The sequence below is a fragment of the Apus apus genome, chromosome 18 (genome assembly GCF_020740795.1).
Source record: "Apus apus isolate bApuApu2 chromosome 18, bApuApu2.pri.cur, whole genome shotgun sequence".
Classification (NCBI taxonomy): Eukaryota; Metazoa; Chordata; class Aves; order Apodiformes; family Apodidae; genus Apus; species Apus apus.
This window is the reverse complement of record NC_067299.1, coordinates 338,938-366,634: the sequence shown is the minus strand read 5'-3', so window position 1 is coordinate 366,634 and position 27,697 is coordinate 338,938. Positions and strand designations below refer to the sequence as shown.

The 27,697-nt window shown below is 45.7% G+C and overlaps 2 protein-coding genes across 4 annotated transcripts in view; one reads left to right on the top strand and one right to left on the bottom strand.

Moving 5' to 3' along the window:
- Positions 1–27,697, bottom strand: part of LOC127392194 (uncharacterized) — a 190,770-nt gene that overhangs the window by 86,656 nt on the left and 76,417 nt on the right. The gene's annotated exons all lie outside the window — the stretch shown is intronic.
- WSCD1 (WSC domain containing 1) lies at positions 4,065–26,825 on the top strand. 3 transcript variants are annotated; one of them, XM_051635879.1, is made up of 9 exons: positions 4,067–4,241; positions 12,013–12,685; positions 14,630–14,744; positions 15,369–15,553; positions 18,436–18,557; positions 21,466–21,625; positions 22,641–22,805; positions 23,205–23,405; positions 25,121–26,825. In XM_051635879.1, exons 2-9 carry the CDS (start codon positions 12,259–12,261, stop codon positions 25,471–25,473), a joined length of 1,728 nt encoding a protein of 575 aa, XP_051491839.1. In that variant the 5' UTR covers positions 4,067–4,241; positions 12,013–12,258; the 3' UTR covers positions 25,474–26,825. The 3 variants fall into 3 exon arrangements, with proteins under 3 accessions (XP_051491840.1, XP_051491839.1, XP_051491838.1); XM_051635878.1 differs by having other exon boundaries at positions 4,067–4,713; XM_051635880.1 differs by lacking the exon at positions 22,641–22,805 and having other exon boundaries at positions 4,065–4,713.

The window sequence follows — 27,697 nt, the reverse complement described above, 5'->3', positions numbered from 1 at the left end:
CAAGCCTGTGGCCAAAACGTGCACATGGTAGCTGCTTTCCACAAACCTTTTCCATTTTCACTTGAATCAAATCAGTCCCCATTTTTTGTGCTAGTGCTAGGTGATGATTACTGAAGCATAAAGCAGCCACACCACTTAATTACACACGAAGAACCACAACCATGTTTTGTTATTTTGAAGCTTTCATTTTATATGAGGCTACGTTAAAGAGAAGAAATAAAATCCTAATGACCTTTCGGCCAGCAACAGCCTGACCAAAACTCATAGTATTTACCTGTTCCTTTTTCACAGCATACTTCAGTCTTTAATGAACTGGAAATACAGCAACAGAAGCAGCTACAGTTACAGCAATCCTTATTTATGCTGAAAGTCTGCCTTCACCTTTCAAATCACTCCTGAGTTTGGAAATTAACTTGGCTTTCCTTTACTACATTTTTCAGATTTTCAAATGTTATTTCATGTCCACATATACTTCAAGACACTCTTCTACGTTATCCTTTTTGTTTTGTTCATTTACCTTTTAAGAGCTCACTTTTTCCAGTACTCATTCTAGGGAACAGCATTTTGCCCAGTCAGATCCCCAAAAATTCAAAGGGGTATCAGCTGCCTCCAAAATTATTACCCATCTTAGCAGCAATGATAGTAGGAAAGTGGAAACTCTAGGGCTGGAGGCTCCAGACACAGATTGGCTGATTTGTGCTTCAAGTTCCAGCACCTCCTCCCACCATTTGGAACCACACTCCATCATGACCTGCATCAGACAGCACAGCATCACTAGTTAGAAAACCACTCAGCACTGACATACAGATCAGCACCACTTCAGCATCTGTCCTTATTCTCATGACTTGAGAGATGCTTTAGGAATGCAAGCTTCTCCTCTGGTCTTCAACACGTGCTCCCTGTGTGGCATTTGACACACTGGGTGCTCTGAGATCACTGCAAGTTTTGCCAATAAGTGTGTTTGACCTGTTATTTTCCCCATGTTAAGCTAATACAGCATTTATGTTATGAAACCAGTCATGGTGGAAAACAGAATGACATTGTCAACTGCTGCACTGAACAGCTGTTTTGCTCAGTCATTTCATGAAATAACTGAAAATTGCAGGTAGGCATTACATGGAATTACTAATCTCCAAGTATTTAGGAGTATTAAATAAAAAGGATCAGAAAACTATCTGCTACATTACATTCATTTATTAAACCGCACAATCTTTTAGATATTTCTTATTGAAACCACACCAGCAAAAACTGTCACTTTCCGGAACTCAGCCTTACTTTTACAATTGAGTCTATTTTCTGAAGTGACTGAAAGTTTGAGTCATTTAGTACAAGAACTACTCCCATAACAGGATTCTGAAAGTAATGCTACCCATTTAGCAATTTCTGCACTGTGTTTTGTGCAACAACAAATCAGAACCATCAAGAAGAGAAAGAAAGTGGTTAAGATTTCACTCAGATGCAGAAGGCTCCCAGCTGCCACTCATTCCATCAATGACTGACTTTACAACAGGACTATAATGCATACGATGCTTTCGTTTCCTAGTTTGACCCCTTTTCTCTTGGTGTTATTAGATATCATTTTTTCATGTCTGCATCCTGCTCAGCTTTGCACCTAGTTTTCCTTTTCTTTGCTCATTCTTACACTACTTTTGCCATGTAAAATATCAGATTGTCCTTTGAATTTACAACCTGATCCATTTCCCTCCTAAATTTAATAGGAACTGCAACAAGCACTTAGACGGGTCTTGTCAAGGCACAGCTTCTCTGTAGACAGTGGGTTGACACATGAGAAAATAGCACAAGTAAAACGAGAATAACATCCTGTAGGTCTGAGCCTGTAAACATATGAAACAATCTCACACATCATTCTTCACAATAACCACCGCTCATGCCTTTTCCCATACAACACATCATATTTCTAACCTCCCTTTCCAAACAGCAGGAATTCTCAGCAGTGCCGTTGGGAGGAGCGGAAGGTGGTGGCACAAGGGCTAACACAGATGGAGGCTGAAGGTCCATTATTCAGCATCACCTCAAAGCTTTTTCAGGGCTTGCCCTTTAAAGTGATGACTTTGCATGGCCATGCTCGAGACTCTGCTAGCACTTCACACACAAAACAGGTATTTCTCTTTAGGGCATTTAAACTGCAGCTGTGAACAAAATATTAAACCGAGCACCCCCTCCAGCCAGGATGGATTAAACGGAGCTTGGAGACAGCGCGCATGGCAAGGTCAGCCTCTGCTCCTGTGGAGGGATGGGAAATTCCAGGAGTGAGGCACGTTGCCATCTGCCCTGGCATACAACACTATCCTTCCTTTATTTTTCTTGATGCTCTCCCTAATATGGTGCTGGTTTGAGACCTGAAGGAAGTGATGTGACATGGCTGTTTGTAGCTAGTCACCCCCTCAGTCAGGTCACCTTGCAGCAGCAGGGTCTTGCCCATGGCTGCACCAAGTCCTGCAAGTCCCCATGGTTTCCTGCACACAAGATCCTGGAAACAATTTGGCACTAAAGAAGGCTCAGTGCAGTGGTGCTGATGTTTTGTAAAGCCTGGTAATTTGTCTAGGCTTTGCCTGAACTCAGAAATCAAGGCAGAGGTAGCTGTGAGACCCATAAATGATAGTGATTGTTTTCATGTCAAACCTGTGAAAACAGTCTGTACATCAGAGGGGCAGCAGGTCTCTGGGACCAGCCGAGCTGGCCTCACCCTCCAAGCACACCAGGAGGCCACGGGACAGGCTGGGGCTCCCAGCTCCCCATTCCTGCCCCAGCCTGTGCCTGGGGAGGGCTCCTCAGCTGCCGCAGCTCCGGGGCTCTCACGGCTGCAGAGCCAGCAAAGCGAGGCCACGGGCACAGGCCTCGCACTGCTGAGCTGCTGTGCTGCAAACCGGGTACATTTTCACCATTGTTTTTCTCGCTGATAATTCTGGACTTCACCTCCTACCACTGCTTCACCTGGGCAAGTTCCTGTATTTCTATTGATTTAGGTCCCAACCCAGCACAACATTTAAAAATGTCATTACATGAAACAGGCAATTAATTTAACTTCAGTAAAATTAATTTCAGACTTTTGCATCCTTAAAGCTGTACACACACAGAAAGGTCAGATGGGCTGCAATCTAAAAGATGCACTTCTTGGGGTAACAATACATCCCCAGCTATCAGTATTTTAAAATTGGATGTTACATTGCTAAGTCTCAGGGTTCTCATTTAATCAGAATTCCCAAAATCACTGTACAATTGCAGCCCTATCAATACATTAGGTCCCACAAAACATTTTTTAGGAGCAAAAGCATTTCAGCCATTTATTTTCACATCTTACTGGGTCTGAAGGGTCAGCAGATTCATGTGAATGCAGACCTGGTTTAGGAACACACACAAGGATGGGAGCTACAGACTGCGAAGTGTGGAGCCAGGAAAGCCACGTGTGAGTGAGCAGTGTCAGCATCACCTCAGTAGATCAGGTCCTGCTCATGGGGGTGCTCTATGGAGAGAGATCCAAGCATGCAGCACCCCATGTGGCATCCAAATCCCCTCTCTCCTCTCAGATCCAAGACAACCCTTGAGAGCTGCACTCCCCAGCCAGGCAGGAGCTTGGTCGCACTGTGCCGACCCACACTCCTCAGCACAGGGAGTGAACCACATTTTGGCTCAAAGGGACAAAAATCCACAGGCTTGATTTAAATATGCAAAGACTATGGGGTTCTTCAAAACCACACAGTTACAAGTGTGCAGCCTACTATCATTCAAATGCAGATGCTTTAACAATAATTATAAATGGTATATATATAATATATATGTAAATTATTATTACAAATCTCCAGATGAACCAGTAGCAGAAAAGGGCCCATCTTTCAGTGCAGGCAGCAGAGCAGCACAGGCAGCCCTGAGGAAACCCAGCAAACTGCCTCTCAGCTCTCACATTTATAAATAATTTACTTCTATTCACCTGTGCCCAGAATAATAATTTGCTGCCTGAAATCTCCAAGCTAGTGCCGTGAGGCTGCTGGGGACTCGTTTTCCCGGGACCCTCCGGACCTGTTGGTAAGGGGTCGTGGTCCCCAGAGGAGCGGCTCCAGAGGGACCTGCCCCTAGTGGGAAGAGGCACCGAGAAACAAACACAGGAGCATCCATTCAGCTGATCGCATTAGGTCTTCCCGCTGCTGCCGCCGCCACTTCAGCATCTGCCTATGCAGCCATTCGTGCCCTCAGACGAGCAGACGGGCAGATCGAGTCTGCGGGTAGGTCTGGAAACGCCTGTAGCTGCGTAAGGCTGCAGAGCTCTCCGCGCAGCAGCGCACAGCAGAGCTGCCTCCCGAGCAGGGCAGCGTTACGAAACACGGGTCCCGGCTGCGGCCGAGGATCCCGGCGGAGCAGCGCCGGGGCCGCTCCCGTGCCGGCCGCTGAGGCCATGGAGCGATCCCGCCCCGCCCGCGCCCGCCCGGCGCAGGAGCCCGGCGCCCCGGCCCGCTGAGCCGCGCGGAGCCGCGCGGAGCCGGCAGCAGCCGCGGGAGCCAGCGCAGACCCCGCAACAGCTCCGAGGGGCTCGGGAGGATTACGGCTCTGGAGGCGGGAGGAGGATTAATGGGGACGGGCAGAGGGAGCAGGATGCATCAGCTTTTCAGATGTGCATGACGGCTTTTTGTAATATCGCGCTGAATTGCCTAGGACTTTGCCTGGCTACAACAGGAGTCCCTCGACCATAAGAGAAAGGTGAGTTTTTTCCTCTGATACAGTTGCATTATCTGCTTCTGCAAGCTGTTTGTCAGCTGGCCTTGACACAAGTAATAACCAGACAACTTTTTGCAGAGGCTAAAGTATTAACATTCATTGCAGCCTGAAGGGCTCTTTGATTTATTACATTTATCCGTGGCATCTAAGTACACAAGGCTCAGCTGCATTATGTATAAAGATTGCAGTTTGCTCTCGAGATGCCCTTCTCTGAGCATCCACAAAACAGTATACTTGAAAAGTAGGCATGGATAATAGGAGTGTTTGTGTCACACAGCCTGGAGAAGCAGGCTAGAACACTCAGCTTCTCTGAACATCTCCTGAAGAATCATTGTGCTAAATAAATAGACTGTAACAATTTTTAGTAGGTGGATGTTGCAGGAATTTGGATGTCAAGGGGCTTAGGAAAGACGCTTTTTAAATACCTATTATTTATAGTTCTGCATGTTATTTTAATTCCATTAGATTTCCTTGCACACAGGAAGAGATCCCTAGCTGTGGGCTGAGGCAAAAATCAATATATGGTACATTTTTTACAACAATCTCATGTGAAACTTCAGCCTATGGCCACAGAACCATATTGGGTTTTTTGGATATTGGAGATAAAGCATAATTTGCTGGTTGCTCGAGTTCTTCATATAAAAGGGATGCACATTATGCATGAGTGGTTTATTATTGATCAAAATACTTTCTGGGTTCAAGAATACTGCTGATGGGTCTGTCACTGAATGGTGACAGCAGATTTTATGTTATCTTTTGAACACACACACCTCTATATATACACAGACACATGTGTTTATGTATACATAGAAAATGTAGGTATGTACATGTCTGCATCTTTTCCACACTGGCATGGAATCAGTCTTCCTGATTATTACTATGTCACTGAGCAAGTTAAAAATTATAGGATTAATGGAAAAAAAAAACATATCCCTGTGGTATGGTTTCTGTTACAAGCTGCCACCAAACACTTCCCAAGTCAGCACTCTGTCTCTCAACAAGCCTCCCTGGACCAGCTGCCTCCTGCAGGCCCTTCTGCATCTCTCACCACAGGGAGGGATGCAGCCACCACCACCGTTACTGCCTAGATCTACACCTACAGAAAACTGGTCTCAGAAAAGTGGAATATCTAGTGAAAGGTCTGCTGTGACCAAATTTGCACAAGTTAGTGCCGACTCTCCAGCCTCAGGCTGCAGCTCTGTTCTGTGCTGTTGCCTTTCACTTCCAAAACTGAATTATCTGTCAACAGTAAAACACTTCCCATATTGTATACAGTGGATATCATGGCTATTTTTAACTTAGACATTTTCCACTTGATTTGACTAGTTTCTGGACTATATAGTTTTTCTCCATCTACCTGCTACCTCTGCATAAACATTTTTTTCTGCTTTATTTATCACAGTTCATCATGATTGAACAGTTCTAACACAGTATCAGCATCCAAGATAACTTTGCAATCTGATTACATCTTGTAGCAAGCACATTTTCAACACGTGAAAAGGTAGGACAGGTGAGGGAGGAAATGGTAAACTTGCAATAAAACCCTCTCAAGCTGCAATATTAGCCACTACAGCACGTGGAGAAATTCTGGTGTTCCTACCTCATTTCTAGTTTGTTGACAGACCTTTCATTGTGCTGAAAGTAACACTTAAAGCAGCATTGTGTCAGGAAAGAGCTGCACACAAGGGGAGCATGCACACAGTTTCAGCACAGATGAGTCCTCTAGCAAGTGAAAAGTTGTACACTGGAAGAAGTGCTTATTGCTTCTAAAGCCCAGACAGTAAGGCCAGATCTTTTGGTAGGGAAGCTGGCATGGCACATCGGAGCTTCCAGTGGTCAGGAAAGGCAGAAGTTCCCTTCAAGTATGTCCACTGGGCATCTCATTACTGAAAATACATAAGTGACAAGCTTCATTTTGATGGGAAAGGGGCAGAAGAATTAGTTTTTAGAAATATTTAAAAGCTCATTTATTCTCTAAACCAAATAACTGGAGGTGACTTGGGAAGAGATGGAAAAGAAACCCATATATTAAATATAAACCTTCAGCAAGTTCTGCAGCAACAGGACTAAATGAGGTGCTGTGTTCCACATGGAGGGCGATGCAGGACGTGCACGAACACTCATCCTCAGCCTCGTGTGCCTGAGCCAGACATCCTACCTTGGAACAAAGAAGAAAAGCAGCTGGAGTTCCCCTCTTGCTTTGCAGAGGGGCAGGGATGGGAATGCTGCTGGAGCCGCATGGTGCCTGGCCAGCCAGGTGGGCCGGTGGCTCCAGGCCCTAGCCCTGCTCTCGGTTGCCAGCAGAGTGCAGGCAATGCCTGCCCAGCCAGAGCTGGGGCTGTCCCTGCTGCCAAGCTCTGGGAAGGCTGTGGGACTTGAGATGGGTCTCGTGTGGGTCTCCATTGCCTTGGAACCACCAGGAAGGTCAATGCTCAGGTTCTGTTCCACACAGACAGGAGAGCACCAGGATGTTTCTTTTAAGCTTTACTGTCAGCATGGGCCACTTTCCACAAAAACCTGATCCATGGTTTCATTTTTCTTTCTTATCCCATGATTTGGAAACACGGATAATTTCGAATTTCTCTGTTGATTCCAAGAGTGAGGCAGCTCACTCTTGTCACCTCTTTAACCCTTTCTCAAAACTCAAGAGATGGCTCTGGCCACGTATGCAAGTACAGCTGTGAGAAGCAGTCGCTGCTGCCCAGTTCAGACAGACGGGCAGACACTCGAGGTTACTCACGGTGGTTTTAGCTGCAGGAATAAAGCGAACTGCAATTATTTGACAGAATCTCAACCTTAAATTTGTGGCTTCTCAAGAGTTTTTCTTCCTATGTGCATTGATGCAGCATAACGTCAGCCTTGACTTTCCAAACAGTCTCCAGAAAATGGTAGCATGTATCCAAAAAAAAGGCTCTGAGCCAGAATCCTTTGGCTAGGTCCTAACTGACTACATTTGTCCTCAAAGAAAGCTGACAAAAGAGAGCAGAAAAGTGGTAGAGGGATGGATTTTTCTAAAAATAGTGTTCATGAGTCCAATTCCCTTCAGTTTACAACAGAAAACATAGTCTTGTTTCCATGCCAAGAACTCTGAATTTGCAAAATTCTGCTGGTCTTCAGACAAGATCCAGGATCAAGGAGCTGTAGCCGCCAATGCAGTATTGACCCAAGTTTCTGCATCGAGCAACGTATTATGGGGCAGCCTCAGCAGAGCAACTTCACCTGCAAGGCTGGGGCTGTTCTTTACTATCTTCAGCCTTTACCAGCTTCCATAGCATCACTAAAAGTATTCAGTCTTCCCTTAACAATTCTGTAACTACTCCTTTAGCTTGAGAGTAGAATTGCCAAGAACTTTACAATTTTTCTTCTGTTTCCAAATACATTAATGCAGCTGCCTAGTATGACATCTTCTGTCATACTTTGCAAGATCATTTTGGAAGAAAGGTACTGGCCTAGCTTTTCCTTACAGCAACTTTTTTAATGGCAATTATAAATCTGGTGTTAAATAAGTAATGAAAGGAAAACAAGGAATGAAAGAAAACCACAGCTTTAAATTGGAAATACCTCAGGTCTGGTGCTTAGTCCCATCAGTGCACGCTGTGATGCAACCACTGAGTAATTATCCATTTATAAACACAGCCCCCAGCCATGCCACCTTTTTAGTGGTGCAAGGGAACCTTTCTTTGCACAGCACCCAGCAGACCCTCTGTACAACCACCCAGCATCTCCAAAGCTGATCCTTGCCAGTGCTAATTTTTTGTTTTGTTTTGTTACAGCATTAACCCTTTCATTGTTCTCTCCACCTAGAGATCTTCTTTGCTATTTAACAGTTCTCATTGCCCATCTCAAAGTCCCTTCAATTATCATTTTATGATTTTACTGACTAGCTCAACTCTCAGTTAATATGGTCTTAAAACCCCTTTGGCTATGAGAACTGATAAATAGGAGCAGAAGACTCTTCTTATATTTCACTTCATTCATTTTAAGTGAAACATCTATGAAAAAGACAAATGATACATTTTCTATTACCAGATACTAGTTCATATCCTCCTTGCTCTTTCCTTTTCAATATCATCATCAAAAGTGATGCACTTCAATTCTTTTAGGCATACTTTGATGATATTGCAATATGCAATTTATGGAAAAATCAAATGAGTTTTTTTAATGTCAGCAGCCCTCTCTGCTATTTTCTCACTAAAAAGAAACATTTAGTTTTTTAGTTGCACATTTGCAGCAGTTGCTGTGGGCGGAGAGTCTGCTTAATTATTTGGTTGGGTTCTACTACAATGTACTGTCATGGCAACTGTACTGAGGGCGAGTGCATCTGGAAGTAATTTATATATGCCATATTGACGGCAGTAAAATTGTCTTGTACCATTTAAACTTTTTCAGCCACTGAGCAAAGGCAAAGTTAGCTTTTTTGAGACCCAGAAGCAGCTTCTCCTTAGTAAATAAACAAACTAGGCAGAGCAACAAGTGCAATGCCAAATGCTTTGTGGTGTTTGGATGCATCATTTGCTGAGTACTTAAATTAGATGTGATATGGTGGAACCCCAGAACCCCAGTTCTGCTGATGCCCCGTGGGCTTTTCACCCCGCACACGTGGGAGGCAGCGGTGGCACCCACACAGGCAGTGTTTGGGCAGGCAGTGCCAGACCTGTCTCCCTGGCACGAGGAGGCATCACTGCGGGATGCCCAGACAAGTGGCAGGTCCTCTTGTCATGGGGATGATGCATCTCCCAGCTGCTCCACTTCACTGCAAACACAGAAACTTGACTGAAATCTGCCAGCAGACTCAGGCACACAGTGGCATTACAAGGGGCTGAACTGGGCCACCGATGCAGTTTCAAGCACAACATGCTCAGCCTGCCCTACACGGCCTCAATGGTCCCTCTCCAGCCACCCTGGTATCACCGACCAGCTGTGCCTGAAGGGCCCCAGCTGCCCCAGCCTGGCTCTGCCAATGCAAACAGCTCGGATGCACTCAAGAGCTTTGGCTCAAAGTATGTCTTGGTTTTGTAACTTTTTTAACTTTGTAACTGTGAGAAAACAAAAAAAGCTGTGCACCCCTGAGTTAAATAAACTTGGGCAAAGATAAATTTGTCTAGGCTCATCTTGCTGCTAGGGGGAAGGAAAAATACTAAAACCCCTTTTGAATACCTGTGTGATTGCAGCCATTATCATCTCACTGATGAGATTGCAGCAGCATTTAAGGGCCATCCCTTTGCACTATAGCTGGCAGGTGGAGCAGGGTGCTGTCTGCTCAGGCACCAAGGCCCTGCTGGCTGAGCTGTTCCTCACAGCCCTCACCATGTCCCAGCTGGAGTCTACAATGGTTCAAACACACACACACCTAGACAGCCTCTGTTGGGAATAGCCTCAGGTTTCCGTAGCCCCATGTTAGGAACAACTAGTGAATCAAATCACAGCTATGCTGCTGACAGACAGTATTTCTTCAGATAAATTAGCACAGTTACAATCTGCAGTATCTAATTATGGCTAATTTCTTGTTCATCTGTCTAGGTACTTCTGACCCTTTTACTGTAATTCTTGAGCACTCGCAACATGGATCAGAGATTTTCAATAATTTAACTTCAAGGGTCAGCTCTTCAGCTGGTGTAAATCAATGCATTTTCTTTGGCTTTGGAGCAGATCAGAAGGGAGCTGTGTTAACTCCTACAGTGGAGAAGGTGGTCTTAATTTACTACAGCATGCTGAAGCCTCATAGCTTTTGCACCCACTTGCTCCCTTAAGTTCACTGGCTGCTAAAAGATCCACAGGTACTGGTGGAAAGAGAGTTGCAAGGCCTTGTCAGACCAAGTTTTCGGACAAAGTGCAGAGATGAATGCAGAGTATTTCTGGATATGACTCAGCTCTATGCAATTGCAACCAGCATACCTTAACTCTAACAGCAAAAAAAATTAAAAAGCATCTAAATCAGGTCCTTAAGACCACCCAAGTTGTAAGATTAGAAGACAGGGACTCTTGCCTTGTGCCAACCCATCTAGCAATCAAGGCTAAAGGGTCACACAAAAGGAATTCAGGCTCAATTGACAAAAGATTCTGCTGAGCTTTAATATATTTTTGACCTAGAAGGTTTGGGGCTTTGTTTTTTGATTGCTGCTTAGGACAGAAAAAATTGCACAACTAAATGAAAAAGGGAATAGGTGGACACTTAATTGGTATCATCTATTTAAGAAAGAGGCATAGGTGAATATCCACAAAACTTTAAATCAGACTGAAACAAGACAGTGAACTGATGTTTCTTGGCCATGACTTTGGATTTCAAAAGTGCACCCCAAATGCTAGTTAAGCAAAAGCCATAATATTTTCTTTTTTGGAAAAAACTGCATCTTTTCTCAACACTTGTGTGGCTTCACAGAGAAGTGATTGACTGGGAAAATAGAAACTTATGGGGAGACACCAGCTTTTATTTGCTACAGGAGGTTAAAGGTTCCCTTGAGCACAAAGAAGCTTTTCTTGCCCAGACAATGCTATCATGGTATACATCAGCACAACTAAAGTCTGCAAAGCTCAGAGGAAGTCAAGAGATATCTGGTGAAACTTGAAATTATTATTTTCAAATATTCACTACAGTTTTTGTCCACGGGCATCCACACATCAATACGTGGCAACAGAAATCTACTAAAAAAATAACAGCATCTCTGGTTTCTTTTAAAGTGACATGCACAGCAACTCATACAGCTCTGTGTCTAAGTGCAGAATCCCCAAATATCCTTTCAGCATAAAGGCTGACTTTATTGTGCTGCAGAGATTAGTAATTATCTTATCTGCTGTGAGTTGATTAAATTTCTTTCCCCCCCCCACATACACCCACACTGCTGTTTCCTTCTGATCTGCATTTGTAGCTTAGCTACTCTTTAGCTGAAAGGAAAGAATTTGATAATACCTTCCTAAAAAGATGCCTATGCTGTGGCTGCCTGTTCCAGCCAGTGACAAAGAATGGAGATGGTGGCTCTTGAGAAAAGAAGATAAAAGAACTTTTTTCCCAAATATCCCAAGAGAGATAACCTCATCATAAAGGTATTTCTTGTGCATTCCAAGTTAAAAGAAATGAAAAAAAGAAAGGCCAAAGATGTGAAACTAGCTTCTGCTTAATCAAACATTCTCAAAGGATTATAAAGTGCAGAATTATAAACAACAGATGGAGAAACACTCAGTTGAAAAAGAAAGGGGGGGGGGGGGAGCTGGTGAAGGAAAGTCACCCTGATGATGGGTATTTTCTATTTTGATATGAACCAACCTCTCCTCTTGGTATTTCAGCTTTTGGCACTGGCTGCTGGGCAGACACTATGACGGCAGCCCAGGGGGTGCACGTGCAGCCCCTGGGGCAGGTGGGTGTGTGAGCCACACCAGGCTGTTCCCTCTGCACAGCCCTCTGGGGAGAAGGCTTGTCCTCAGGAGAAGGCACTGAAGTGATGGGCTGAACATATGAGCAGAACCAGCAGCTGGCCAGGCGGAGATTCAGGGGCCTGTTGGGAGGCGTGAAGGGCCCGCTTCAGGAAGGGCATGGCCAAAGCTTTCTTCAGGCTACAGAAGTTTCTCCGTCGGACACAATTTCTACTCTTCTTCCTCACAGCAGCTTACCTGATGGCTGGCAGCCTCCTGCTGCTGCAGCGGACCCGCCTGGTTATGCAGCAAGGTTCCCGTGGGACCTCTGCCAACCAGGCCCTGCCAGTGCCAGACGGGATGGCTGGGGTTGGGATCATAGATCCCAGGACGCCGCAAAACCCCCGCCCCGGCCCCCGGCTGCTGGTGGGCATGGACACGATGCAGGAGCCAGGCCTGGACCAGTGGCACAGCCCTCAGTGGCTTGTGTCCCGCAACTCGGAGCTCCGACAGTTGAGAAGAAGGTGGTTTCATGGGTTCATCAGCGAGCAGGAGTCCATGCAGACAGCAGGATTTAAAGCAATGAGGCACACTGCAGAACACAAAGGTAAGGGGTGTTCCCCCTGCCCCGTGTCCTGGCACACACAAACTGCACATCCTCCTAGGACTGTCCCAGGCAGAGGCTGCAGAGCACCGCAGTGTGTTCTTGCAGAAACGCCTTCCTCCTGGCTCATCACCACCTTCAAACCAGTTCTTCAGTGTATGTGCTGGCCAAAGTATGATGCCAACACCCCTGGTCATGCTGACCTGTAACTTCTTCCAAAAATATATTTTTATTGACTAAATGGAAGCCCAGACAGTGAAATATGCTTCCCTAATTTAAATCATTTTCTCTTCAAGCAGACACAGATGAACACTCTTAAACTGATTTTCTTTTTCAGAACAGAGAACGCTTTAGAAGCGGTTTTTATTAAATAACTATCAAAAACTACACAATACCTTAAGTCTATATATGCCATCCTGCTGCAACAGCTTTCTAGCATACACTACATTTGGCTATTGCAAACACATTCTGTTCCTGACCTGCCCTCTCTGTCCATCCCTGCCAGCACACTGCTCCCCGGGCACAGCCAAGGGTCACACGCCTCTTCCCCCCCGGGTGCCAAACCAGCACCACAGCGACACAAGAGCTGTGGGACCAGAGACAGCACACAGAGTGGGCCCCTGAGCCTGGGGCAGCCCTGGACTAGCGCAAAATTTGACACTGCAGCTTCTCCATCCTGTGCACCAGCCACGAAGCCTGGTGCAGGGGAGAGGAAAGCTTTGGAATGGGGCCCTGTTCCCAACTAGTCCCCGCTGGGAAGGGCTAGACACAGACACCACCGGCTCTCTGCAAGAGCAAGATGCACCTCCACCTTCAGCAAATCCATCTTCTGCTGACATTGGTCACCAGCAACTTTAATAAGCTCTTCATGGACAGTTGCAGAAAATAATCACATGACCCCCCCAACTATTGCACCTGTACTTCATAAAACCAGTATTTAATATTCACAAAGTATTTTTTTCACTTTTTGACAAGCAGACCACCCTAGAGGATTACTCCTAGGTCCAAAATCTCTGTTAGAGTGGCTTGAACTTTATTTTTCTTGGGGATCATGTTATTGTTAATAATGCTTTTCAGTTTCATTTTTCATGATATCTTCTCTTCCTGTCCACAGGTCATGTTATTTAATTTTCCTGTGTTATCATCTCAATGCTGCTACTTCTAAAAATCCAATTTCCTTTTTTCCTTCATATTTTAATGCTTCAACATACTTATATACACACAATTACTGTATAATAGTGGGACTCCACATCATCCTTCCAACCATGTATTAAAAAATGGACTAGATTTTTATAGTATTTTGTTTGTGACAACAAAAAAGAGGCTTAACTTATGCTGCAGTCTAAGAGAAATATTTATCTATCTTACGCTAAGTAAAGCATGACATATTTTAAGAGATTAATTTGCACTGGAGCAAAAGAGATAGTTTGATGTGATAGCTCAACACTGCTGCCTAGTTAAGACTGAAGTTATCTTTCCATCCTAGCTTTAATAACTTTGTGTACCCAAAGAAAACTTATTTTCTTAGTATTTCTCTTGCAGCATTTCAGTATCAACTAGAAATTTTTAGGAAAACTTGGGAGAAATCCAACAGGATTTCCTGAAGTTTATACAGTTTTGAAGACTGCTGTCTCCTTTGGACGTTCACCATGCTTTGTCACCCATGGGAGGGAGATGAGCAAGGTCAGGCCTGCTTCCAGGAACCTGTGCAAGGGAAGAGTTAAGATCATCCCCACTGCACATTGCTTACCCCTTCCGTAGCACCTACAAAGGTTTGGTACCAGTGGACAGGTCTGCAGAGCAGGCAGGACTTTGGACAGATTGCAATTTGATCAAACACAACCCTGCCAACAGCTGAGGGTCTTGGGTCACAGCTGGGTAGTTTTTCTCCTCTCCCCCATCCCCATTCTGTGTTCATTGCCTAACTCTGCTCTTTCCTGCACACAGGCAGCTACATGGGATGCTTCAGTGACGATTCGAGGGAGAGGACACTGAAGGGAGCTGTGTTTTATGACTTAAGAAAAATGACAGTATCTCACTGTCAGGAAGCTTGTGCTGAGAGGTGAGTGGTATTTTTTCACTGCAAGTTTTCTCTTTTCCAACAATAAGTGAAACTGAATTTGAAATGGGAAAAACATGCATATGTTAAACATACAGCATTGGTGAAAACCAATTCTCCCATACTGTCAGGCATGGCACAGCTCTGATACCTTGCTTCAAGTAGACTATTTCACTGCTGCCTATTCTGGACAGTGGTTTCATGTGGTGTAGGAGGCACTGGTGTAACTGGTGTGGTGGCAGGACACAAGCCCTGGCTTGGGCACCGCGGCAGAGACAGTGAGCCTGGGGCTGCTGCTCCAGCAAGGGCTTCACCTTGGCTCAAGTGTTTGAAAACTGCCTGACTGGATCCAAAATGCTCAACCTTTAATACCAATTAAAAGAACCTGTGAAAGGGGCTTTTCTTCTGTCACTCTGCCCAGTACTAAACATTTCTGATCAAAACCTGGAGCAGTAGCTGTGGGTAGGGACAAGGTGGCTGCCCATTTCTAGCAGGCTGTGCTGGTCTGCAGGCCAGTGTCTGGAGCCAGGCAGCAGAAGCATTCCCCATGCATGGGGACAGTCCTGCCTTCCCTGGGGATTAACTCCGGGGGTGTCTGTACCCACTGTGTCTGTTTTGTTCCCCCAGGGCTTACACCTACGCGGGCCTGGCGTACGGAGCAGAGTGCTACTGCGGGAACAGGCTGCCAGCCACCGCCGCCAAGCCCGAGGAGTGTAACAGCGAGTGCAAGGGGGAGAAGGGCTCGGTGTGCGGAGGGGTGAACCGGCTCTCTGTCTACCGAGCAGAGGAGCCACGGGCTGGAGCCAGAGCACGTAAGTAGGCACAGCCAGGGCAAGCAGCAACACCAGCCCCACAGCCAGGCTGAGCCCATGGACTGTCCCTGCTGCTCCTCTTGCTCCGTTGGTTACCTGAGCTTGAAAGAGCATAGAGCAGAGACACCTGTGGGGTACAGGATCCATTTGCCCTGGCTCCCTCCCCAAAATCACCTCGCTGCTTACCCCCTTGGAGTGGGAGGGGCCTGGGATAGCACCGCAGGGCTGCCACACCAGGGTTCACGTGGGGAAGGAACAAAGTGCAGAGCAACTACAACAGCAGAAGAACCCCAGCTGAAAAACTACTCCCTTTCACATCCATTGCAGAGGGACAAACCCATATTTAAGAAACAGCCATGGATGTGGCTGCCATATAATGGAAAGGCAGAAAAGCACTCGTACCAATGCCACCCTAAACTCAGAAATGATCCCAAGCAAAGTAAGTCCTATGCAACTGCAGCAGGACTTCAGTAGAGGCCAGAGAGGTGCACCAATCTCCTTCTTAAGTGAGAGGAATGAGTCCACAGGCTTGCTCTTCCAAGGACTTCTGTTCTAGCAGCAGTTGCGATTTTGTTTCATTTTTAGATGACAATTACTCTACTTGTCATTCAATTAGCTACCACAGGAGGTACAACAGATAAGCATTTGGGCCAACACAAAGCACATAAAATACCTAAACAGCTAAGCAGTCTTTACTTTTGGCAAGCTCACAAGACCTTACAAATGTTATTTGTGGAGAAGCAGCACCAAGGCCTTGGGTTGTGCCAGTATTGATGGTACTTCATGTCTTCTTAAAGAAAAGTCAAGGTTTGTACAATAATCCACCCAACTACATATAAATTATATATCAAAGGAACATAGACTTAAATTGCTAGTGTCAGACTGACAGGCTGGCAGGTTTTCCAGGATATGCATCACTGTTTAAATCTTCAGCATAAAATATATATATATTTCACAGGTAAAGGTGGCATTTTTTTCTTAAGTATTAATGAATTAGTCATCAAATTAGTTTAGCGTGGAGCTAGATTTGTGTTTTGTTTGCCCTTAGTAATACTCGATATTTGAATGTTTGAAAAATCCCACTGACACAAGCTAGTGCAGAGGCCTCAGAAGTATCAATCACAATGAACAAGTATATTGGAAAGCAACTCAAAAAATGTAGCATTATCTGTGATTTACACCAAGCAATACAGGGACCAGACCTTGCATAAGGCTTCTCCTTACATAGAGCAGATCTAGTGGTGTCTCCATTTAAAACTTCCCAGACATGGAGCTTGCTGGCTGTCCTCTTTGTCCCTCGTCTCCCTGGGCACCACGAGCTGCGCAGCTCCTGCCCCCATGTCACCTCAAGGGCAGTGAAGATCAAAGGCTGCAGCACAGCATGCCCTTCTCCTCGGGGCAGGATCCATCCTTCCCCAGAAAGCAGACAAGACAGTAAACACAGCACATTTCCAGAGTGATCCGCAGGTTCTCTTGAATCTGATCAGTTCAAGCTTTCTTCCCAACACACTGAGAGATAGGAATTAAATAGTAATGCTAGATTTAGTATGAAGTTTTTCAGGAGCATCCTGAGAAGCCAAAAAAACTCTGTTCCTTTACTCTTGGGTGCTGTGCTTGCAGTGATCTGTTTCATCCCAACCTGCATAGAGTTACTTTATTTTCACATCTCCTGAGTGATCCCAAAGATAGAGCATAATTTCTAGTAACTGGTTTGAACAGCTACTAGAACAATATTTAGCAGCTTCTCCTTAGATTCCTCTTGGCTCATGCTGGACAATCTGGGCCCTTTTGATTGGAAATTCATGCAGAACCAAATTTTTCCTTCAAAACTACACGGCATCTCCTCTCCTGTCATCCCAACACATTTCCCACATCAGTTCTGGCAAATATGGTTTAAGGTAGCCAGTGGGTGCAGACCAGAACTCAGAAGACCCAAATTCATTCCTAAATCCACCTTTCTGCATGTTGAATCATGCTAGGAAAATTCTGTCAATAGTACAGAGTGACGAAGACATCTGCCACCTTTCAAAAGCCCACAATTTTTTTCTTTTCTGCCCAGCTACTCGGTGTTATTTTCTTCATTACCATTAGTTCATCTGTGGAAATGCATGGCCTCGGGGCGGTAGCGAGTTTCCAGGACAGCTTTGCATTTTTGTTTGGTCCTCCCAGGGATCCTTTCTCTCTTAGGAGGGAAAATTGCACTGCTGCTTGCAACAAGTATTTGGGCCAAATTCTGACTTCAATCACAACGATGGAAAAAAATGAAGCAATTCTGCCAAGCTCCATGGCATTCATACAGGAGCAGGGGAGATCAGAGGCTGATGCTAAAGACTTGAAAGCTGCTGTCCCTGAACAGCTTACAAAAGCCTAAGTTTAGATTGCAAAGGCTGCAGAAAACTCCCTTGGCCTGAAAAGAAAGCAAGTGGGAAGAGAAGAGGGACAGCTCAGATGTGCAGGAAGGTGGGTCCCTGTGGAGGCTTTCAGGGCTCATTTAAATTCCTTTCCTTTTCTGGTGCAGATAATGGGAAGCTTTACAGTTTTTATTGGGGTTTTTAAGTCGTTCAGGGGAAACCACGTCTTCAAAAGAAAACTGGCACTTGCAAACAATAGCAATGCCCTCCACTGGTAGAATTTAATTTAAACTCTTTGCTGCAGCCCTACTTTCAGCGGTCTGTACAAAGCTAAAGGTGTTTGTTCCTTTCAATGCCACAGGATTTGCAACACACTTTTCTAGTGTATATAATGGTTTCTCTTATTTCTACAGCATTTGAAATAGAGAATTTATTATTTTTAGCTTCTAAACCTAATATTGTTCTTTGTGAAAGAGGTAGGATACTACGGACATTGTTTTCTCAAGAGAAACCTATTTCATATCCCTGCAGGGAGGAATGTTATCTACCGAGGATGCTTTAGAGCTCCAGAAAATATAACAGACATCTTTCCAGCCTCTTTGATACAGCCCAATTTGACGGTGGAGATGTGCTCTGAATTTTGCTCCAAGAAAGTAAGAAGAGTTCTCATTTCACATACTTTCTTATTTTTTTGTTATTTTAAATTTTAATCTACTAAGGGAATAGCAGAAATTAGTGCCTTAGAGCTTGGAATTTGTAAATGAGTTCCTAAAGGACAAAACTCATCAGTGTAAATACCCAGTGATGCGTCATGGTCCAACCACTCTCTCGAGTGGGGACAGCAGGAAGCAAAACCACCAGAGTGATGCTGCTAAACACGATGCACAGAAAAGCCCTTCTTAGTGACCCGCATGGACCACAAGGAAATCAATATCACTTCCGTGTCACATTCTAACCAAGCCCAGAGCCAGATCAGACCTGTGGGAGGTCTCGGTGGCTGTGCTCACAGGGAGACATGCTGCCGGGGGGTGGGTGTTTGGCATTGCCATAACAAGTGACAGGATTTAATGCTGAGGTATCTACACACTTTTTTACACCAATGTGCAACTGTCCTGGCTAGTAACATTATACAATTTTAAATATTAAAAAAAAAAAAAAAAGAAAAAAAAGCTGCCAAAGAAAAATTTTAGCAATTAAGCATACTGAAAGCCAGTGGACTCTCCTGGTACTTTTAAACAAATATATGTCTCTCTCCACACCAGAAGAATTTATACCACTTTCACAATAACGTGTGCATTTTAAATCTGATTTATTTTAATTTAAAGTGGCATCATTGTAGAAATTAATGCTGGTATATAAGACTACAAGAAAGCAACAAATCAGGTCAGTTGTGTGCTTACTGGATTTTGGACTAAGAGGAGAAGGGACACACTAACATTTGTTGTCCTTGTGCACACTCCTGGCTTGAAGCATCACTGAACTGTTGCTGTGGTTGGTTCCCTTCCTCCCCACTCTGATGGGGCTAATTTTTTTGTAAAGGGAAAGGTTCCCTGTGTGGTCAGATTTAGCCTGCAGCAACATTCAGCCTCATGCACTAAACTGAACATTTAATTACTCTGTCTTCTTGCATCACTAAACTGATTAAAACTATTAAGGCATAAACCACAAATCTTTTTAATTACTAGATAGAGAAAGCTTTTCCCAGTCAACATATCCTCTATATCACCTATCTGTGTTTTAAGAAAGCATCATGGAGTTATCTCTGTGCAGCAAATTGCAGTGAACCACCCATATACCTGCATATAGTGCCATACAAACATGCACACAGACAACACCTATGCATACAAATGTTCAGTAAAGCAGGACTTATGAGAAATTCTTTCCAAGATCAGCCATTAATCTATTAACAATAGAAAAATCTTCATTTCTGTGCCAGTTTACTCTCAGACAACATAATTTTATTAATATTTACTGATAAAGTGCAATTAAGAGTTAGTATTGAAAAAGAAATTTAGCAGAGTAGAACCAGATATGTATTTTCAGCCTAATCTTAATACTTAATTTTGATGCAGTCTAATAAAGAACAATTAGTGACTGAATTATCACAATCTGTGTTGCTGCTGGAGAATGACTGCTCTCCTGTCAGCACTAAACTACCTGCTGAGGCTTATTCTCAGAAATTCTTAGGTAAATAGTCCCACTGACATAAATTCTCACTGCATTACAGCTTGCAGGACAGACACCCAAGCCTGTCTCTGAAGCTCAATGCAAAAAAATGCTCATCACAGACCCACAGATTTCTGTGGCAATCCACACATTTAATGGAAGCAAAGCATCGCAGATTTGTGTGCTGAGCTTGAGGACTAGTCCTGCACTTAGAATTTACATGGTTCCTTAAAGCCATAACCACGTCTTGGGGCACAGATGAATACACAGGTGAGCAAAGCGGATGGCTCTCAATTTTGATTAAACACTGATGGGAAGTCAGGACTGAACACGTTCCTCTGCAATTACCTTGTGCGGTGGCACAGGATGGACCTTCTGAGCAATCAGCTGATTGCAGCGCGTTGCCCCGGCACTGCAGGTCCTGGTGCCATTCCCAGAACTGCTGTCTTGCTTCTTTCAGCACATGTGCTGCCATCACTGAAACTCTAAAACTCTCCATTGTGAAGCCTGCTCCCTGTTTCTCCCCTCCCAGCAGCCCCAGCAGCAGGAACGCTGTGCAGGCAAAGATGGCCCCACACCTTCCTCCTGTGGGGCTGGACAACCCACACCTCATGTGGGGAGGCTGCAGACCAGCACTGCACCTACCAGCCTTCTGTGGACACAGAAACACAGAAAAACACTTGCTCAGGGCTCTTTGCAAAACCTCCAGCCTTTCTGCAAAGTCCATCAATTGCAGGTGCCCCTTGGCATGAGGTACAGTCTTTATTCCAGCCACTGTTTGAGGGCCAGAACACATTAATTTCTCAAACGAAGAAACACTACTTCATTGAAAAGAGAAAATTTCAGTTTGCAGGCAGAAGGAGAACTATTTTGCCCTTGGATCAAGTCTGTAAATAGTTTTTGACAGCATCCTATCTCATTCACTGAGTAAATGTTGGCTATTTGGGCACTGATGGCACATGTTTTGTATTTGACTCCTTATCAGCGGATGAACACGTGGGGAAGAGCAAGCGATAAGCTGCTGAGCAGTCCTGTCACACACATCCAGACACCAAAGGCTTTTAAAAGGCAAAAAATGCTGATATGGAACAAGTGGAATTGAATGGTCTGCACTCAACCAATGAACTTCCTTCAGCCATGCTGTGGCTGTGCCAAGCCAGAGTATTGTGAACTTTCAAGCTTTACTAGGCACGTGTCTGAAAACCACTTTTTAAGAAATTGCAATAAGACACTAGTAGTGTAAGAAGCATGAGCTTTACAACGATACATCAAACACTGCTTTGATCTTGACAGTGGCCTTGTGAAGATGTATTTTTCTTTGTGTAGCAGCAGCATTCCCCACAGGCAGCTGATGCTGTGGCATTTCTGCACTGATTTGTTTTCTGTCCTCCACAGGAGTTCCCCCTGGCAGTCATCCGCGGGCGGCAGTGCCACTGTGGATACCCCACCGGGCGCTTCACGCTGCACGACGGCACCAACCGGCTGCTCTGCAGCCAGAACGCCAGCAGCGAGGCCGAGGGGAAGTACTGCCTGGTCTATCAGACACCGGTGCAAGGTACAAGTTCCAGCCTCACTGAGCCAGGGCTAGACCCACCACTGCTGGAAATAGTCGCTGTGCCCCCTCTACATCAACTAAAAGGCATCTAGTTTACAGCAGCCTTAGCCACAATGGCTGGTATCACAACATGGCAGGATGGCCCTTATTTAAATCCTCACCTTGCAATCACACTCATTAATATGCATCTTTCCATCTCCTCATTAAGCAGCACAGCCTCCCCTTGCCCTACAAAAATATAATTATTTTACAGATGGAGAGAACAAGGCAGAGCTGAGGAAGGCACACCCCAAGCCATGCAGCACCTCAGGCAGCCGGGGATGAGGACACCATGCTCTGGTTCCTGTCTTGCTCGTTAAACACACACCCAGCCCCCATCTTACACAGCCACCGAGGCAGCTCTGCAGACTCTGATTTTGCTCTGCTCATCCTCCTCTAGCAGATTCATCTGCATACATGTTTCAAAACTGGAATACAAAGCAGAGAGTAAGGCTCCAACTCAATAAACCATTTAGGTGACACTGGAAACTTTACCCATGCAATGATTTGCACTGAGTTCAGTGAAACCTTTCAGAAGCTTAAAATTAAACAAATTAAGTGCTTATCTGGATTTCAGGAGAACAAGTTTTTCCCAAATTATAAACCTCACAATTTCCACATATAATGGCACATTTAGGTTTTCATTGAAGAGCCAACCTGCCAGGCAAAGAGAAGTTAACAAACAGGCATTAAAGGGCTTTTATCACACCTTGCTGGCAAGTACAATGGTTTGCCAGCTCTTTCAAGAAAGCATTGCCTAACAAAAAAACAGCAAAAACCTCTTCTGAGGATAATCTCTTTGGCCTCTTATGGCTGAATTAATTTGGGAAGTAGCCGACTCACAACTGGACTCAAATTGATTCCCTATATCCGTAAGAAAGAGAAGAAAGAAGCAATAAATGCTGTAATCAAGAGCTGTCAGTGGAATTATTAAAAAGCCACAATGCTAACAATGACATATCTTTTGTATTCACAGACACCCGCTGCACAGACAGGAAATTCTTAACCACAAAATCCAAAGTGTTTGTTGCTTTGTCAAGCTTTCCTGGGGCTGGGAATACATGGGCTCGCCATTTGATAGAGCATGCCACAGGATACTACACAGGAAGCTATTACTTTGATGGAGCCCTCTACAACAAAGGTACCATAGCCAGAGGGATGGATGGGACACAAAGCCCTTCCAAGGCATGAGGCTTTGCTTCCTCACTCTGGCATCCCTCTGTTCAGAGCCAGCAAAGGCTCTCACTGTCAGCACGTTTGGTAAAACTGAAACATATGCCTGGAAGGAGCAGCCTGGTGTGGTGCAGCCAGCAGCAGGCACTGCCCGCTCAGCAGCTGGGGCTCCAGTCAGGGGCAAGGTCCTCTGTACAGCAGACTAGAAGATGGGTCCCAGCCAAATAGAATCAATAAGCCTTGCAAGTCAAGTGACAGGCCAGGAATAAAATTCAGCCCTGATCCCAAGTCCTGTGTGATGGGTTTAATTGACTGGTACTTTCACAACAGACATATAATCAGACATACAATCTGTCTTGTAAAACAGGTTTTAAAGGAGAAAAAGACCACTGGAGAAGCAGAAGGACCATCTGTGTGAAAACACATGAAAGCGGCAAGACGGAGATTGAGATGTTCGACTCGGCGATCCTGCTGATAAGGAACCCGTACAAGTCGCTGGTGGCAGAGTTCAACAGGAGATACGCAGGACACCTGGGCCACGCCACCGCGCGCACCTGGCGGAGCAAAGGTAACGCCGGGACGCAGCGGGGCCCTCGGCGTGTGGGGGGGGCACAGCCCTGGGCCTGGGCCAGCACTGCAAACCAGTGCAGTGGGACCTGCATCCCACTGCAGCCACCACCAGTGCCACAGGCACCCAGCGCCGCAGCATGGGAGCGGTCAGGGTCTGGCCGTGCCCCCCACGGAGAGGAGGGCAGCGCAGCACCAGGGCTGCGGCCACAGGCAGCCGGCGGCACTGCTGCCATCGTGCTGCTTGGCAGAGAAGATGTGTCCTGGCACAACACCCCTGGGTACAGCCCATTTGCTAAGCTATGCGAGGTGAAGAAAATTTGCTCCTGCCACATGTAATAACCATGCGAAATCTAATTTAAGATTTGGAAGATCCAATGGAGCATGACATTTCCTAAAGGAAATTTAACAGCACTGCACAGGTGCTACTGCACTGCAGATAAATAAGGGTAATACCAATAAGGGGACCTGAGATTCAGGATTCTTTGAACACATGAAGACTGCAGAACATGCCTGCCATGCTTCATGCATCTGACTGGCAAGCTGGATGGTGTGACTACAATTTCCCCACTGAATGCACTGCTGGTTACAAGCTCAGCCGCAGAGACAGAATCCAGCTTGCATTCTCCTCGTGCATGTTTCAGGCACTACAGCTGCAGCTTGGCAAGACACACAGCACAGGGCTGAGCGGACTGGGGGAAGTGTCATCTGTCACAACACATTTCTTTCCCAAGTTCGTGTATCAGTCACAGTATCAGTCACAACTCAAGACCTATTCATCAAAAAATAGACAAAATAGCCCTTAGCAAAGAGCAAAAGTCTAGAGGGAATGGCTTTCCTGTAATGCAAGCTACAAATTGTTACATTTCAGCCACAAGTGCTCTTTGTCCAGCCCAAATGCTTTAGCTAGGACTATCCTGACTCTCAGAAAATTAAATTATCACAGACAGCAAATAGACATTGAGGTGTCATTAATGCCCAAAGCAAATGTGGGAAAATAATTAAGTAAATTTTGTCCCAGTGATCTTGACAGGTGACAATAAATCCCTCCCATGTTCCAGGAACAGAAGAATCTTACTTATTAATCCTATTTCCTTATCCAGTCTCCCCATAAGCAGGCTGGTAAGCATGCATAAAGATATGTCATGCCACAGATTTGGAATTCAGGAACACCTGACTCTCTCTCTCTCTCCATGCTCCATTTACATAATAAAAAGGTACTACTTTACTATATAACTACATATTATTTTATATATATATAAAAATAAAACTGTCTCTTTATCAGTCTACATTTTAAATGGAGGTAAAAGGGTAGAAAAACCACAGAAGTGAAAGAATCTGAAGTCACATGGCAAAGCATTGCTTAAGGCACTGCAGGGCAGGACCCGCTCCCTGCCCTGCTCATACTCCCTAGTCAAACCCTACGCTGGGGCACTTCTTGCCCGAGCCCCTCTGCAGGGTGCCCACCTGGTGCAGGGTGCCCACCTGGTGCAGGGTGCCCAGGGACCCTCAGAGGGCTCAGCTGGTGTCACCCTGGCACAGGAATGAGGCCAAGCTGCAGCTCTGCCCCCTGCCCTGCCCACTCCCTCCCCCGGGAAGACTTCTCCAGCAACACCAGACCATGCCTGGCAACACCAGTCTTGTTCCCCAAGGTAACAATTGGAAAGCTGTTGAAATGCAGCATGACTAAATGTGTCTCATTTTCTGGTCCTCCAGAGTGGCCCGATTTCGTGAACAGCTACGCCTCGTGGTGGGCCTCCCATGTCCTGGACTGGCTCAAGTATGGGAAGCGCCTGCTCATCATCCACTACGAGGACCTGAAGCAGAGCCTGATCCCCAAGCTGAAGGAAATGGTGGAGTTCCTGAATATGACAGTGTCCGAAGACCGACTGCTCTGTGTCGAGAACAACAGGGATGGGAATTTCAAGCGGTCTGGTGCTAAGCAAAAGGATTTTGAACCATTCACCCAGGAGATGAAAGATCTTATCAACAGATACATCCTGACAGTGGATGAAGCCCTAAGGGGAAGAAATTTCACAGGACTGCCCAGAGAGTATGTGCCAAGATGATAGCCTGATAGCACTCAGCTGTGTTTAAAAATAAAATATTTTTTATCTAAATAAATTAATAAATAAAACCCGGGCCTTTACAGCAGTTAAAGCAAAGATACTTATGGAGTCTGCTGGGCAATGCACTTTTGGGTGTTCCTCAGGGCACTAAGTGCTCCAGAAGACAAGCAACAAAGGATGGAAACTGGGTTATAAATCAAGGCAAAAAGCTGTTAGTGTCTACCTGCCTGTGCCCCTCCCTGCACAACTGGCACAGAAGGCCCTGGGGAACTCCCCTGCTCCCTCCATGGGCATTCTGCCACCACAGGCCTGCCAGGGGCTGCTCAGGCTTCTACAGCAACTGTGTTGGAAACAGATGTACATAAAGGGGAAGGAAAAAACAAGTCTGAATGGTGACCAACATTTTCATTCCAGCATTTAGGAAAAATATGTGGCTTTCTTTTTAGCGCAGCCCATTAGCTTCCTTCTCCTGGGTTTGCTGGTCAGGCCACCTACCACAGCAGTGGCAAGGGTGCAGGGGGAAAAAAGCATCAGTGGGCAAGGATGCCCCAGATGCTGGGCAGAGAGATTCTTCAGGACTGAGCCCAGGCTTCCCAGCAAGAACAGCATGGCCAAGGGCCACATGAGCTCCATGGGAAGGGGGTGGCTGCAGCACCCTGTGGTGAGGCACACAGCTGGGGACCCACAGGGGAAGGCAAAATTTCAGCATGGCAGGGGCAGAAATCTCTGAGTGTCACCAGTCCCAAACACACCCAAGACCTGGCCCCAGGGGCATGGAGGAGACCCCAGGGGGCTAGGAGAGGAGGGGCAGCCACCCATTCCCGGGGCTTGGCACAAGTTTCTGTGTCCCCATCCCTGTGCCCGGAGAGTCACAGTGGGTCAAGAGAGACACTAGGGCTATAAGCCACCATGCCCAGGGCACCTGGTGCTTGCACTGAAGTGAGCTCTGACCACCTGGGAGAGGGGCAGAAGGGGATGAGCCCCAGCCCTGCCAGCCCCAGCATGGGCAGGATCCCGCTTCCCCTCCCCGGAGGAAAACCACAACAGTCCAGCCTTAAGCTACTTGTTGCTGCTTGCCACCCTCAGCAATGCCACTTGAAACTGCAGTTCCCTGTGGCTTGTTTCATCCTGTGCTGCAGTGTGGAGGAAGCACGGGACAGGATGCGGGATGCTGGGCCCAGCAGGATGGGGGGGTCAACCAGCCTCGTGGTCCTCAAGAGCCACAGAGATAGTGAAACTGCACAATCCTGGACCTTCCCTGCTGAGAGATACTTTTGTTCATGTAAAATAAAGGATTTCTTAAAAACTTGAGTGAAAATACTAGTTTTAATAAAATACAACATTCATATGAAGGGAGCTGGACTTCCTCTGTGTATCATTGGTGCTTCAAAGACAAAAAAAATACAGGACACGGAGCACACGTTGGCCCGAGCCTGTCCCTGTGTGTGCTCTGCACGTGGCTCATCTCTGTGCTCAGGACCACGAGGCTTGGCTGCCCCCAGCTCTGCTCCCCAATTCCTTCAGCCACATTAAGTTGCATTTGGGACTGTCACACAGTAGCAATCTTTTGGTAAATGTTAGGTTTTATTGAATTATTTCTTCCTCTTGCATCTGTTTTAATGAAATAGAGGAGAATGACACACTACCACAAAAGAAAAAAAAAAAAAAAGCAGCAATTTCCCTGCAAGGCAGATTTTCCTACACTCAACAAGCTCTATGCTTTATCACACTGAGCTTTAATTAACCAGCATGTTTCAGTAAAAAAAAGCTATCATGCCATTAAAAGCCATGTTGATGTTCCCTCCACGTACATTTTCCTTCTTATTTTGTATTCAATAGTAGCCTATTAGAAATGGCAACATGCATGCAATTCCCTCAAGCTTTCGGTTCTCTTCAGGATGTTAAGGCTATCATGAGTCATAAGCAGGCAACTAGGACAACGCAGAGATGCTACGTTTGAAAAGGAGAAGAGTTTAACACTTGAATTTTTTCAAGCAAACAACTGTTAAAATAAACAAGCGGGTATCAAGATTCTTGATTAACCCCCAGCTACATTTTGTCCTGCTGCTCCTCTGGACTCACATTACCCCAACTGCTCTCCTGTTGACTCAGGAGCTCAAAGCTAACCACACCATCAAGGTCAACCAGCATTTCTCTTAAAGACAAAGGTTGCTGCACTTCTCCTTCCAGAATAGCCACTGCTGGGAACTACAGGGAAAGCACC